The sequence below is a fragment of the Entelurus aequoreus genome, linkage group LG23, assembly GCF_033978785.1.
Source record: "Entelurus aequoreus isolate RoL-2023_Sb linkage group LG23, RoL_Eaeq_v1.1, whole genome shotgun sequence".
Lineage (NCBI taxonomy): Eukaryota > Metazoa > Chordata > Actinopteri > Syngnathiformes > Syngnathidae > Entelurus > Entelurus aequoreus.
Genome location: NC_084753.1, coordinates 24,440,920 through 24,456,933, shown reverse-complemented (window position 1 = coordinate 24,456,933; position 16,014 = coordinate 24,440,920). Strand labels below are relative to the sequence as shown.

General features: G+C 39.2%; 1 protein-coding gene across 1 annotated transcript in view; it reads right to left on the bottom strand.

The window, feature by feature from the left end:
• snx17 (sorting nexin 17) overlaps nucleotides 1-16,014 on the bottom strand; it is a 65,037-nt gene that overhangs the window by 16,139 nt on the left and 32,884 nt on the right. Inside the window, exons 8-10 of the mRNA XM_062033786.1 lie at nucleotides 8,493-8,562; nucleotides 8,306-8,398; nucleotides 2,480-2,683 (exon numbers count right to left, since the gene is read on the bottom strand). Coding sequence (XP_061889770.1) covers nucleotides 2,480-2,683; nucleotides 8,306-8,398; nucleotides 8,493-8,562 — 367 coding nt within the window. The remainder of the gene's footprint in view (nucleotides 1-2,479; nucleotides 2,684-8,305; nucleotides 8,399-8,492; nucleotides 8,563-16,014) is intronic.

Genomic DNA, 16,014 nt, shown 5'->3' with positions numbered 1-16,014 from the left:
ACACAAAAGGTAATTTAGAAATGGGCCGATAATTTGACAGTTTTGGGCACCCCTGATTTGTACGGTTTGGAAATATTCAAATGTTGGACCTCAGAGGACACCAAGATAAGCGCATGCAGGCAAACAAGCTGCAAAGACGTGTGACGCTTCCAGGGAATGAAGGCTTCATTCCTCATTTACGAGAGTGACGCTAGCTTTGCCACCACACACACTCACACAATTAAAATGTATTCTTGCAGATACAAATTCAGGATCAGTGATGCACTGCTGCACCAAAGTAAAAGAACGTCTTTAGAGGACAGAAAAAAGTGGCTAATTTAAAATGAGCTGAGGAATTCACATCCCCCCAAGATGACATGATCTGGAATGAGACAAGATGATATGCATGCTAATTACTTCACCTATTTCCACCACACTTAAGAATAGATGATTATTTAATTGTCAGTAATGCATGATTTTCTGGTCATGTTTTCCAGCTGGCTGCCTCTAGTGCACATGTGTCAAACTCAAAGCCCAGGGGCCAGATCTGGCCTGCCACATCATTTTGAATGGCCCGTGAAAGCTCGGAAATAGGCATCAATGAAAAAAAAAAAAACATGTACTGCATGCAGTTATATATATTTTAAACTTTATCTATCTAAAAATGCAACAGAGATTTCATCATACATTCGAAACATTTTTGGGGTAAAAACATATCTACTTAGCCTTATGATTTCAGAGCAGGTTATCCATCAAATTGTAAACTGTAAACATGACAACGTACACAGCTCGGTCTTCAGAATCCTACCGTAAGAACAAAACTATGGTGCCATTTTTACATTTACAGTAATACACAGTAAAAAAAGCAACCATATTTTTTATGCAAAAAAACTACCAAAAACCTGGCAGCTCATTCACCAATATTTTCCAGTAAAACAGAGTGACCATTTTACTGTACTTTTTCTGGTAAAATTCTGCCATTTTTTTTACCTCAAATCCTCAGATTTTTTTTCTTACAGTGTAGGTAAAATATACATTTACTAATCAAATGCATAGGTAATCGTGTGACAATATCAGGTTTCTTTTATTCATGTTACAAGCAGCTGGCCTTCTGAGGGCAGCCAAAACTGCAAACTGGCCCTCAACGAAAACGAGTTTGACACCCCTGCAACGTTCCCTCTAAGGTGCGCGCCTGTGCAATTGCGCACAGCTCAAGCGTCCTCTGCGCATGGCAAATCTATGCCACGCACAAAATCAAATAAAAAATAAGCGCATAACAATTTTCGACACACGGACACGACAGAGAAAACAGTTTTCGTCATCATTGTTCAAATATTGTAACGTCTGTCGAGACGCTTTGAGGACATGAATTCCATCGATCACTTTATTGAGCAAAACTCTTTATTGTCGGCCATAAACACATCACCAAAACATTAGTAAAAAAAATTATATCTAGCCAAACTGGTCATTTTCTGCAGTACAACCCAGACCAAAAGCAACTTTGTTATATCAACAGCAGCCGCTCGCTCTTTCTCACTTGCGCCAACACATTCACATATGGCACTTAGCCAGTGATGCGTTTACAGCCACACAAAAAGTCGGACAACTCCAACACCACACATAGTGCCATTCCAGGTGGTTACACTATGATTTACCAATCAAATGTGTGCTTATTCTAGTGTCATTTATTAGGAATCTTAATTTATAAATATTAATCATGAAATGCTGTTAGTATATTAAATAAATACTAATAAAAATATATTTTTTACAAATAGGAAGTTGCAGGAATGTACACATGATCCCCTGCTTACATCTCATTGTGCAACATGTGAATGTTTTAATGGGGACTAAATGCAATGTCTGAAAGGGGTACAAACTATTTCCAAAGCAGGACCTCCACCCAGACAAACAATACAAGTACACAGTTCATGAAAAACAATATTTTTTGTTATTTTCATTGTAAGTGGGCCTAAACACTTATATTGGAAAATAATCTCATGGAAATGACTGCTGTCATTTGATTATAATAATAAGAGAATGTTGTCTGTCTATCTGTGTTGGCCCTGCAATGATGTGGGGACTTGTCCAGGGTGTGCACCGCCTTCTGCTCGAATGCAGCTGAGATAGACTTCAGCACCCCCCGCCACCCCGAAAGGGACAAGCGGTAGAAAATGGATGGATGGATGGAGATTGAACTTGTTATTTAGTCATGTTTGGAACAGGTGTGCTGCTGGTGTAGCCACAGTGTGCACGTCTGATGTTGCTCACATGGGCTCCACTGAATGCTCAGGGAGTTTTTGCGTTTGCTTACACACATGAAAAATTAGAGGGAACATTGCACCCCTGCTCTAGTGTGTGTTTGATATGTGATATATGGCCAGTGATTATGCTAAAGAGGGTAAATGGTGAGGATGTAAGCAACAAGCAAAAGTAGTGTGGGGAGAAAAAAAGAAGACAATAATGAAGGAGTCCAGGTGGATTATTTCACATCTCAACTTACAGAGGACGTGACTCTCCAGCAGCGCATACGCGTAACCTTGAAGCTGCCCTCCTTCATCTGCTCGTTGGGCAGCTTGACGTGAAAGTTCAGCTCGTTGTTGCCCGCGCCCACGATGACCTGGCAGCCCTTCTCGGGGAAGTCTGTGACGCACGGGTCAAACTTGATGTAGCCGTAGTATTTCAGTGTCTGGCCCAAGTTGATGAACTGAGAGCGGGGGGGAGGAAAACAGACAAGGTTTTTAGACCATGGCTTTGTCTAATCCCTGGAGAAATGAGGGTTGAATCCTACCTAGTGATTGCTGAAAGGCATTTAGCAAATAAAAGTTTCCATTAAGCATTGAGCCACAGTTAAACTAAGCTGCACAGTAGGGGGTGGCCGGATTGCTCCAAATATCGATAGTAATGAAACCAAGGGTACAATATAGGCAGGGTTTTTCCTGCCTCAAATTGAGGCAGAGGTGGTACAATCCTGACCATGCGCCAGAATTTTAACAGAAATTTCTTTTTTTTTTAAATTTACAGTAATATGCTGTAAAAAACACAGTAAAATGTATCGTCATTTTTATTAATTTGATTGCTAGTTTGCTGTAAAATCATAAGTCAAGCAGATATTTAAGTATTTATTTTTATTTAGACATTTTTTTTGGAAAGTATGATAATATACTGTAATATTTGTTGCAATAATGGATACTATTAAAGTTTAAAAGGCATGCAATTTCAAGCAGTACATATATTTTTTCTGTCAAAACTAAAAAAATCCATTACATTTAGTGAGAAAATATGAAGTACTTTATTGACTGCCTGTTACGTTAATTTCTCTGTTCTTTCACCTGGACTCTTGACTTTCCTCCTCGCGAGATTGCTTTTTAAAGTAGTGGCTGATTTTGACTGCCACATCTGCAACGCTAAAAAACAAACGTTACTCTGACACGGAGGAAACTTTTTAAAATAAACAACATGCTTGTAAATTAATGCTTTCTTGGGGTAACTCCTTTTAGTTGACCTTATACCAGTCAATCTGTACCGTCATGAAACTCTACCTGATCTTATGCAAACTTGTAATAAATTCTTCAAGCAATCCATCTATTATAATTATTCAGAAAAGGTTGGAAACGAAGCTAACACTACTAGCTGTGTTCACTTACCAGAGACAAAATGTTCACAGCACAGTCTGGAGTGTTCTGTAGGATTTTAGAGTTTACAGTAAAAAACTGACAGGTCAGTCGCAAACATTTTACTGTAAAATTTACAGTGTTTTTTTCAGCATGTTACTGTAAGTGGAAAAAACAGTACCACTGTTTTTCACAGTACAAAACTGGCAGCTCAGTTGATAGTATTTTACAGTGTTTTTTACTGTAAATATAAAACTGCATATTTACAGTAAAATTCTGGCAATTTAGCCGCCGAATTTTACCGTAAAAACGACAACTGTAGATTTTACTGTGTACTGTTGTGAATAGCAAAATTTTAGGGTCAAAAAACAGTGGTACTGTTTTTTCATGTACAGCAAAATGCTGAAAACCACAGTAAATTTCATAAAGTCGCTGTAAAATATATTTATAAAATTTGACAAATAACTTGCTTTGAAATCATAAGTCAAGCAGATGAAAAGTATTTATTTCTAGTTTAACAAAAACATAGTTTGACTGTATGATCATATATTTGTTTCATTACAATATTTAGGTTTAAAAAATATGCGATTGCATTGAGTACATGTATATTTTCTGTCAAAATGGAAAAAACGAATACATTTAGTAAGAAAATATAAAGTACTTTTATGACGCATACTATTTCCAGGCTTTCGAGGGCCGAATACAATGATGTGGCGGGCCAGATCTGGCTCCCGGGCCTTGCGTTTGACACCTGTGGTGTAGATGGAGCTGGATGTGACTACGCGTGTGTGTAAAAAGCGCTTGAGCAACTAAAAAAAAACATGATGTAACTTCCTCCTTGTTAGTGTGTACTAAAAGACAATATGCACTTCATTGCACATGTAGTTTATCACTATATCCATGATTAAATGCTTAATTCCACAAGAGTTTTGCAGCAGCACACGCAGGTCCGCGCGCTTCAGGCACTTAAACTTTCAAGGAGCTTCCTTGGCTGCTTAAAGTGTGTGCTGATTTAATAAATAATGTACACTTCATAGCACATATGCAGTAGTGCATCATTGATCTTTTAATTAGCGACACCATGTTGCCAACTAGAGGAGGCAATTCCTGAAGGAATTGCGTGTGAATGCTCCAATGCTGAAGTTGAACTGAAACGCTGACAGAATGTAGTATGAATGTAAGAATAGTTTGAATGGTGAAGAGTTAGAAATTCCAGGAAAACCGGAATTTGGTTTGGAACTTCGGAAAGTGTTAGTTTGAATGTCCAGAATGAGTTGAAAGTGTTGAAGGTGGAATGGTTTGAATCGGTTGAAAAATGTGGGAATTGTGGAAGTTTGAAAAATGGACAATTCATTTTGAATGGGGAAAAAAAAAGAATAAGGAATTATGGGAAATCCGGGAATTTTTTTTTTAGAATTGCTGAAGTAAAGCACACAATTCCCAAACAGGCTGAATATTTTTAAGTTGGAACAGTTGGAATCAGATGAAAAATGTGGAAGTTGTGGAACGAAGAATGTCCCGCTGATTTCAATAGGAATTTCCAAAACATTTGGGAAATTTCGGGAAAAGCGGGAAATTTTTGGAAAATGGTCAAAAAAACTTGAATGGTCTGAATGAGTTGAAACAGTTGGTGTTGAAATTTTTCAAATCGGTCGAGAAATGTTGAAGTAGTAACACGTTGAATTGAGAAATGGTATTACGGAATTCCTGGAATTTCGGGAAAACCGGGAGTTTTTCCAGTTCAAAAAACGACTTTGTTTTTTGTCCTGATTAAGAGGAATGTTTTGACGGTGGAACGGTTGAAATGCGTTGAAAAATGTGGAAGGAGTAGTCGCCAGAAAAAAGGGTGGAAATAAGGACTTGGAAAAATTATAGTTTGAATTTCCAGAATGGTGGAATGTGTTGAAGGTGAAATGGTTTGAAAAGGTTGAAACATTTGGAAATGGTGAAAGTTTGAAAAATGGCCAATTCATTTTAAATGGGAAAAATGTCCCGGAAATCTGGGAATTTTTGGAATTTGTTAAGGGAAAGCCCGCGATTCCCAAATAGGCTGAACAGTTTGAAGTTGGAGCGGTTTGAATCAGATGAAAAATGTGGAAGGTAGAGTGTGCCAAAATCTGGAGAAGAAGAGAGAAAGAAGAAGAAGTAGAACAATAAATAGATCAGATCTGGCCAACCCGCGGCTCGCGAGCCTCATGCGGCTCTTTGACTGGTTTCATGCGGCTCTTAACTCTGTTATGAGAGTAGCGTATGTGTGTGTGTGGCCCTTTAAGATATGACAGCATGTGAGGTGAGTGACGTCAGTGAGTGGGTGGGCGAGAGAGGTGAGGGAGCGGTATCAGTGAGTGCGTGCAGGTGCTAGTAGCTTGGTGGATGGCTGCATGCAAGACACCAATAAAGTCACAAAGTTGCAACAAACCGCCGGCCTCGTCATTCACCCTCGAGTCCGGAGCTGTAAAGACCCACTGCTGGGTAAAGTGAAGGGTGTTACCCCCGAAGTACATCGGCCCTGGAGGAACTTTTCCCCTACGCTCCTCGGCTACGATCTGGGAGCCAGAAGCAGGAAAGGTGTAACAACTCTATTAGTGCCTTAGTGTTTACCATGAAGTCTGTATTTTGATAGCCCCTTGCGGTAAACTTGTCTGAGTGCAAACTGAGGCAGTATTTGTCATTAATAAAACTTTCGGCGAATCAAAATTTATGACCAATAAAAACGCAATAAACGGGGACGGAAATTTGACCCGGCAAATATAAACAAAAGAAAACACTGGCGAAAAGCGATAATCGATCCAATTAAAAAAAAACAAGCAAACCGGTATGTAAAAAAAAAAAAATCCGCGTCCGGGTGACACGCAGCTTCAGGAATTGTGCGTCCTTTCTGATTTCAATGCGTAAAAAGACACACAAAGTGCCGTAACGCCAACACTGCTTGACAGTATAACAAAATAAGTCACACTTATATTCTGTAACATTCACAGTTTTAGCAAAAGTGCAGAGGTAGAAATATTCCAAATAACCTCTTGTATACAATGTAAACATAAATAATGCCTCAAAACAAGTTAATTATATTTCAACAAAACACAGCAGACGAGCTCTCACCCTGCACAGCTGTTTTGTAGTGTCGATATGGGCTTGTAGATCTTTATTTGCCACAGATACAGTATATACCTTCCTGCTTTACACACAATGCATTCTGCTTCCCATGTGTCACGGCCAGGACAAAAACACGGATACCTTTTCCGCAAATCATCCGTGAAATGGCATTTACGTTTCGGCATACTCGCTCGCTCTCTCGCTCGGTCTCTGCCTCCCTCACGTAAGCTGCTGCGTGCGCTCGCCTCCACAATTTGTTTTGTTTTTAACCCGTTCTTAACCCTGAACGAACATTGAAAATACATGCAACGCTAACTCAAAATGCCGGACATTTGAGTCTTTAAGAAACCCCGCCCGGACAGCCCTGCAAAAGAGGACATGTCCGGGGAAAAGAGGACGTATGGTCAGTCTAACATAAGAAGACGAAGCCGAAGCCGGTTTGAGTGACGTCAAACGTGCATGTGCGTGAGATGACAGTAGTAAACAATTTGTGACAAGTTCGCTCTCAAAATGGCAGGAAAATAAAAGCACAGCAAAATGAAAATATGAAGAAGAACACAGGACATTTTTAACAGAGTGGGAGAGTTTATATTTTTTTGTTGAACGTAATAGCAAGCCATTCTGCCTTATATGTCAGGCGTCATGAGCGCATTTCAAAGCTTCAAATCTTCAGCGTCACAAGGAATGCCAGAAGTCCCACTAAGCAACATGCATAGTAACAGAAAAAAATATTAAAAATATTATCAATGTTAATTGTTGAAAAATAACTGGCCTGTGGTCTTAGTACTGTAGGAGTCATGTTGGTGTGTGACATTTACAATAAATCTGGCTGAGCAGAGGTGTGTGTGTGTGTGTATGTGTGTGGAAGGGATGGGGTGATGTTCATGTGTGCCCATTAGGGCTGCAACTAACAACTAATTTGATAATCGATTAATCTGTTGAGTATTACTTCGATTAATCTATTAATAATCGGATAAAAGAGACAAAATACATTTCTATCCTTTCCAGTATTTTACTGGAAAAAAACAGCATACTGGCACCATACTTATTTTGATTATTGTTTCTCAGCTGTTTGTAAATGTTGCAGTTTATAAATAAAGGTTTAGAAAAATAAAGAAAATAAATAAATAAATAAATAAATAAATAAAAGTAGCCTCTGCGCTTGCGCATAGCATAGATCCAACGAATCGATGACTAAATTAATCGCCAACTATTTTTATAATCGATTTTAATCTATTTAATCGATTAGTTGTTGCAGCCCTAGTGCCCATGTATAGGATGTGGCTCTTTGCAGTAACACAGTAAAAAAAAGTGGCTCTTAGTCTCTGACTGGTTGGGCACCCCTGAAATGGATTAATTCTGGTGTAGAAAACCATATTTGTGAATGTTTTGGAGCATTCACACATTTAAACATGTTTTAATTCCATGATTGGTGGGTTTCAGCAGCACAGGTGAGCTTGAAAAAAAAATAGATTCATAATGTTCCCAGTGAGAGAAGAAAAGTACTGTACTGACTGTAATATTTATTTTGCGGGCCCTATAAAATGATGTGTCCCTGGGCCTTGCGTTTGACACCTATGCCGTACACTAATTGTGACATAGGAAATGCAACAAATTCTTACTTCTTTCTTGGAGCCTTTCTCCTGCAGTGACTTGAGCTGCCTGTGCTGGTCTTTGTTGACGAGTATCCAGCCTCGCTCGATGTCTGATACGGTCTATTTGGACCCCCCGACAAAAAAACACAAATTGACTCATCTGAACCGTCTCATAGGCAGAAGAAGCGAATGGAAAAAGTTGCTAGTGACCTACCTGTGCATAAAGCAGGTTGAGGCCTACTCTGTTGTCCATGACGTCACCATCGTACACCAAGTCCCAGTAGCTGCAAAGAGACGTGTTAACTTTAAAACAAACCCAGTAAAAACATTCAACCACAGTTTCAAACTACACGCCTTCTGCTGCTGACATATTTCCTAACTTTGCCTTGGCCACAAAGAAGCCCTCTCTGGCTCCCGTACACTGGGGGTCTGTTAGTCTTCCACCTTGCCGGATTCGCATTCCATTTTCCCCCGCTATCCCACATCCACCGTGAAAGTAGGTCAGCAGGACTTTAGAGTTCCCTTGACGCATGCACACTTCCAGAGCACCTCGGTGGAGGCAGGATGGAGGAAAACACGAGAAGAGGGAAAACTGTTCGGCTAGTTTACATTAGCATCAAAAAACTAAATATTCTTTTACAGAGTCGTATATATTGTCTGTCCTTATCCTACTAGTGTCCTGCTTCTGACAGCCATATTGTTATCATTATCTCAACCCAGGGGAGTAGCACCAAATTCTGGGGCCCCATACACAAGACCCCTAAAGGGCCCACCTTAAACCAGGGGTCGGCAACCCAAAATGTTGAAAGAACAAAAAATACAAAAAACTAAATCTGTCTGGAGCTGCAAAAAATGTGAAGTCTTATATAACTATAATTAAGACAACACATAATGCAATTGTGTCTATATTAGCCTACTATCAAAATGACTATGTGTCTGTCGCAGGCTGATGTAAATCTTTGTTGACATAAATGTTGAAATTTTAAATGTATTCTACACATTTTTACAACATTGGAAAACATTAAAGGCCTACTGAAACCCACTACTACCGACCACGCAGTCTGATAGTTTATATATCAATGATGAAATCTTAACATTGCAACACATGCCAATACGGCCGGGTTAACTTATAAAGTGACATTTTAAATCTCCCGGGAAATATCCGGCTGAAACGTCGCGGTATGATGACGTATGCGCGTGACGTAGTCAGTTAGACGGAAGTTATGGTACCCTGTAGAATCTTATACAAAAAGCTCTGTTTTCATTTCATAATTCCACAGTATTCTGGACATCTTTTGCAATTTGTTTAATGAACAATCAAGGCTGCAAAGAAGAAAGTTGTAGGTGGGATCGGTGTATTAGCAGCGGACTACAGCAACACAACCAGGAGGACTTTGTTGGAGAGCAGACGCGCTAGCCGCGACCTCACCTTGACTTCCTACGTCTCCGGGCCGCCAAACGCATCGGGTGAAGTCCTTCGTCCTTCCGTCGATCGCTGGAACGCAGGTGAGCACGGGTGTTGATGAGCAGATGAAGGCTGGCTGGCGTAGGTGGAGAGCTAATGTTTTTAGCATAGCTCTGTGAGGTCCGGTTGCTAAGTAGGCTTCAATGGCGTCGTTAGCACAGCATTGTTAACCTTCGCCAGCCTGGAAAGCATTAACCGTGTAGTTACATGTCCACGGTTTAATAGTATTGTTGATTTTCTATCTATCCTTCCAGTCAGGGGTTTATTTTTTTTGTTTCTATATGCAGTTAAAGCACGATGCTATCACGTTAGCTCGTAGCTAAAGCGTTTCGCCGATGTATTGTCGTGGAGATAAAAGGCACTGAATGTCCATTTCGCGTTCTCGACTTTCATTTTCAAGAGGATATAGTATCCGAGGTGGTTTAAAATACAAAACCGTGATCCACAATAGAAAAAGGAGAGAGTGTGGAATCCAATGAGTCAGCTTGTACCTAAGTTACGGTCAGAGCGAGAAAAAAAAAAAAGTATTTCACTGCATTCTAGTCCGTCACTCTAACGTTCCTCGTCCACGAATCTTTCATCCTCGCTCAAATTAATGGGGTAATGGTCCGAATAGCTGTAGCTGCGTTGAAAACAATAGGAAAATATGAGGGAGTGAACAACTGACAACGTCACGCTACTTCCGGTACAGGCAAGGTTTTTTTTTTATCAGAGACCAAAAGTTGCGAACATTATCGACGTTGTTCTCTACTAAATCCTTTCAGCAAAAATATGGCAATATCGCAAAATGATCAAGTATGACACATAGAATGGATCTGCTATTCCCGTTTAAATAAAAAAAATTCATTTCAGTAGGCCTTTAATAAAACAGAGAGTGAGATAACTCCTGGAAATGACTGGCTTAGAATTGCCAAAAGGTATAGATGTGTGTGTCCAAGTTAAAGGAAATGACAGGCTCTTCTTCTTCTCATGGATTTATTACAGTCTTTGCAAGCTGGGTAACGTTTGCTGTGGTCTATAACAGCACACAAACAATTATCAGAAAAGCAGCAAATATTACATACAGATAATGTGTCATGAGACATGAAAATATAAATCAAAGGAAAATAAATGACCTCAAATATACCTACAAATGAGGCATAATGATGCAATATGTACATACAGCTAGCCTAAATAGCATTTTAGCATTGATTACCTTGCAGTCATGCAGGGATCAAATATGCCTGATTAGCACTCCACAGAAGTCGATAACATCAACAAAGCGCACCTTTGTGCATTCATGCACAGCATAAAAAGTTTGGTGGACAAAATGAGACAAAGAAAGAGTGGCATAAAACACGTATTTCTGTGGCAGCGTCCGAGGAAGTTGTACATGTAAACAAACTGCGGTGAGTTCAAGGACCACTGATATTAGTAGAACAAAACGGTGCTCACCAAATACTTTCATAAGTGAAGCATGTTAAATATAAACAGTGGGGATTTCTAACAACTAGGAAGGTTTGTGTCATGTTTGTCTTTGAGAAACCATGTTAAAACAAAAAATATATTTTTTCCCTCATCTTTTTCCATTTTCATACATTTTTGAAAAAGCTCCAGGGAGCCAGTAGGGCAGCGCTAAAGAGCCGCATGCGGCTCTAGAGCCGCGGGGTTGCCGACCCTTGCCCTAAACCCAACGTCGCTGCCCCATACACACAAACTTGATATATTTACCTGCACTATAAAATTAATTATTGCAAGAATTTGGTTGAAACCAGGTTTTCAAAACACATGTAAAAACCTTAAGTTTTTGACTTTTTAAAGATGGGATTAACATATTGAGAAAATATCCATCTAGATAAATCTCCTAAATAATTTGGCTTTGTTTGAAAAAAGTTTATTTTTGACAAAAAAGTACAAACAAATTCAAAATAAAGTGGCCAGAATATTAATTTAAATAATTATATAACCTGTCAATATTTACGTAAATATGATTATAAATATGTCAAGTTAGGGCTGGACGATATGGCCTTTTTTTAATATCTCGATATTTTTAGGCCATATCGCGATACACGATATATATCTCGATATTTTGCCTTAGCCTTGAATGAACACTTGATGCATATAATCACAGCAGTATGATGATTCTATGTATCTACATTAAAACATTTTTGTTCATACTGCATTAATATATGCTCATTTTAAACTTTCATGCAGAGAGGGAAATCACAACTAGGGTTGTCCCGATCCGATATTTGGATCGGATCGGCCGCCGATATTTGCCAAAAAATGCGTATCGGCAAGGCATGGGAAAATGCAGATCCAGATCCAGTTTTAAAAAAACCCGGTCAGTGTTTTCCAATGCACCGATTTAAATAATACATTCCACTTTTCTGCTGCTTTTTAATATCCATTCCGCATTTTCCAGCACACCTTCAACACATACACAGGTCTGTGTCCTAACCGTTAAGATGGCCATGTGAATTAAAAGTTACCAGTAAAAATGTCAGCTGTCTCTGTGCGATATAGAAAATGACTATATCATGATATTGGAGTATACGTTCTCACGCAGTTGCTTTTAGCTGCTGGCATTACACAAAAGGCTCTTCTCACTCTTTCCTGTGTCTCCTTCTCACAGACAGCAAGCGCACCTTCTTACACACGTCACATACTGTCACATACGTATACGTATACGCCCTCGCGCAGCAAAGAGGTAGCAGCATGGTTAACGTTAGCTGTGATGCTAGCGGTAATACGAGAGAAAGAAGGTGCAAATCTGGAAACAAATGAAGGAAGAATTAATTCCCAAGAAAAACAGCAGGGGGTCCATCGTCTGGCGGTGGTTTGGCTTCAAGTGGGAATATGTCGAACAGACAACCGTTATTTTTCAAATGTGGAGCAAAAGCGTTGCTATAAAAAGTAGCAGCACTGCTAATATGTCGCATCATTTGAAAAGTCCCCTGCTAGAGAATGAAGAGTGTTTGAAACTCTGCATGTCAACATCTCCGTTCGGTGCCACACCATCAAAATGCCGAGGCAAACATTTCCAGATCAACACCGTATGAAAAAAAAATTGTGATTTGTTTACTTGTGATTTCCTTCTCTGCATGAAAGTTTAAAATTAGCATATATTAATGCAGTATGAAGAAGAATGTTTTAATGTAGACACATAGAATCATCATACTGCTGTGATTATATGCATCAAGTGTTAATTCAAGGCTAAGGCAAAATATTGAGATATACTGTATATTGTGTATCGCGATATGGCCTTAAAATATCGCGATATTAAACAAAAGGCCATATCGCCCAGCCCTAGTTCAATGATGCCATTTCTGTTTGTCATGTATAATTTTGTGTTTATCCTTGAATTAACAGGTCAGTTTCTTGTTACCAACCATTGTGTATTATTCAAACTCACCTAATTCAGCTGGCTAGTTGTTATCAAGAGTACTAAAACCCTTTTCAACATGAATCTGACAACTAAGTAGGCTAAATAACTTTAAACTTTAATACATGCTGGGATAGGCCAGTATCGGTATCGGATCGGAAGTGCAAAAACAACATCGTATCGGATCGGAAGTGCAAAAACCTGGATCGGGACATCCCTAATCACAACTAAGTGAATTGACCAAAAGTGTATTAAGCAGTGGCACAAACATTCATGTCATTTCCAAAACAGAAAGTGCAAGATTGTCAGAGACATTTTAAAACAAGCTATTAGTGCACTTTTGTGCGTGTCACTAAGATGACATATAAAAACAACACTAAATTAAAGTGCATTCTGTACAGAACGCCACTACAATAGTTTAAAACAAACATACGGTGTTGATCTGGAAATGTTTGCCTCTGCATTTTGATGGTGTGGGCGTGTGGCACCGAATGGAGATGTTGACATGCAGAGTAAGCACTCCTCATTCTCAAGCAGGTGACTTTTCAAATGATGCTACATATTAGCAGTAATGCTACTTTTTGTAGCAACACTCTTGCCCCACACTTGACAAATTACGGTTGTCTGTACGACATATTCCCATTTGAAGCCAAACCACCGCCAGACGATGGACCCCCTGCTGTTTTTCTTGGGAATTAATTCTTCCTTCATTTATTACCAGATTCGCACCTTCTTTCTCTCGTGTTACCGCTCGCACCACTCCACTAGCATCACAGCTAACGTTACCCATGCTGCTACCTCTCTCCTCCGCGAGGGCGTATACGTATGTGACGTATGTCGTGACAGTATGTGACGTATGTAAGAAGGTGCGCTTGATGTCTGTGAGAAGGAGACACAAGGAGTGGAAAGAGCCTGTAGTGTAATGCCAGCAGCTAAAAGCAACTGCGTGAGAACGTATACTCTAATATCACGATATAGTCATTTTCTATATCGCACAAACCCGCGATATATAGAGTATATCGATATATCGCCCAGCCCTATGTCAAGTGTTCCTTTAATTAAGAGTTTAAAGTGAAAATTTGCTGATTAACGTAAGATGAGCATCAGTGGGTAATAATATGAATCATTATTATTATAGTTATTACTATTAGTGCATCTCCTGGAGATTGAGCCTCCCCCTGTCTTCAAAAACTAGTGACGCCTCAGTTTTTAAACTTTAATCGATGGTCCTTGAACGCACCAAAGTTGTATGCAACTGAAAATTGTACATAACTTTCTCCTACGCTGCCACAAATAGGATTTATTAGAATGTTACCTTTTTTCTGTCACCTCATATTTGTTCAAACATGCCGATGCTGTAAGTAAATGCTTAAAGGTGAGCTTTGCTAATGTCACCCTGGACACAAACTATTCACCCCTCTCCCCTCGGGCAGAAGACTACAGTCCATCCAGACTCACACCTCCCTCCACCTGAACAGTTTTTTCCCCTCAGCCATCAGGTACATGAACAATAACAAGATCTGATAGCTCAGTTACAGCTCATGTATATGTGTTTTATGTTGCACGATTGCGCCAAGTAACATTCCTAGTTTGTGAACCCGTTCTCAAACAATGGCAATAAAAACTCTTCTTACTCTGAAAAGTTCAAAGCTAGTTTGTTGCTATCCAGGTGGAAGAAACCATTTTGCATAGTAGTAATTGATAATAATAATAATAATAATAATAATAATAATAATAATAATAATAATAATAATAATAGGTAGTCTTAGACATTTTCAATTTGATTCAAGTAACTTTAATATTGAACTTTAACGGCTATATTTTTTATATTAACATTTATGACAAGCGGTAGAAAATGGATGGATGGATGGACATTTATCAACGACTCCCATTGGTGCTGCAGGGGGGTCGTACAATATTTGTAAAAAACAATTTATATTCCCAATGCAATTTTTCCACAAATTTAAATGTATTTAAATAGACATTAAAATAACTCCAACACACTGTAGTCACGGCTGGCAGGAAAATGATAAGAGTCAGGACTTTAGTGTCATGATGCGTGGCCTATTTTAACATCGATTTGGCCTAATTCAACGTCGATGTATACCTTTACACTGACATCTTTCACTAACTTATTTTTCATTATTTCCCTATCTCTAATATAAAACCCAAATCAATTTAAGTTGGCACGTTGTGTAAATTGTAAATAAAAATAAGATACAAGATACTTAACGTTCGAAATGGAAACGTTATTTTTTGCAAATATTAGCTCATATGGAATTTGATGCCTGCAACAACTTTTCTAAAAAGCTGGCACAAGTGGCAAAAAAAAAGACTGATACATTTAAAGGAATGCTCATAAAACACTTATTTGGAACATCCCACAGGTGAACAGGGTAATTGGGAACAGGTGGGTGCCATGATTGGGTATAAAAGCAGCTTCCATGAAATGCTCAGTCATTCACAAACAAGGATGGGGCGAGGGTCACCACTTTGTCAACAAATGCGTGAGCAAATTGTCCAACAGTTTAAGACAACATTTCTCAACGAGCTATTGCAAGGAATTTAGGGATTTCACCATCTACGGTCCGAAATATCATCAAAATGTTCAGAGAATCTGGAAAAATCACTGCACGTAAGAGATGATATTACGGACTTTCGATCCTTCAGGCGGTACTGCATCAAAAACCGACATCCGTGTGTAAAGGATATCACCACATGGGCTCAGGAACACTTCAGAAAACCACTGTCAGTAACTACAGTTCGTCGCTACATCTGTAAGTGCAAGTTAAAACTCTACTATGCAAAGCGACAGCCATTTTTCAACAACACCCAGACACGCTGGGCCTGAACTCATCTAAGATGAACTGATGTAAAGTGGAAAAGTGTTCTGTGGTCTGACGAGTC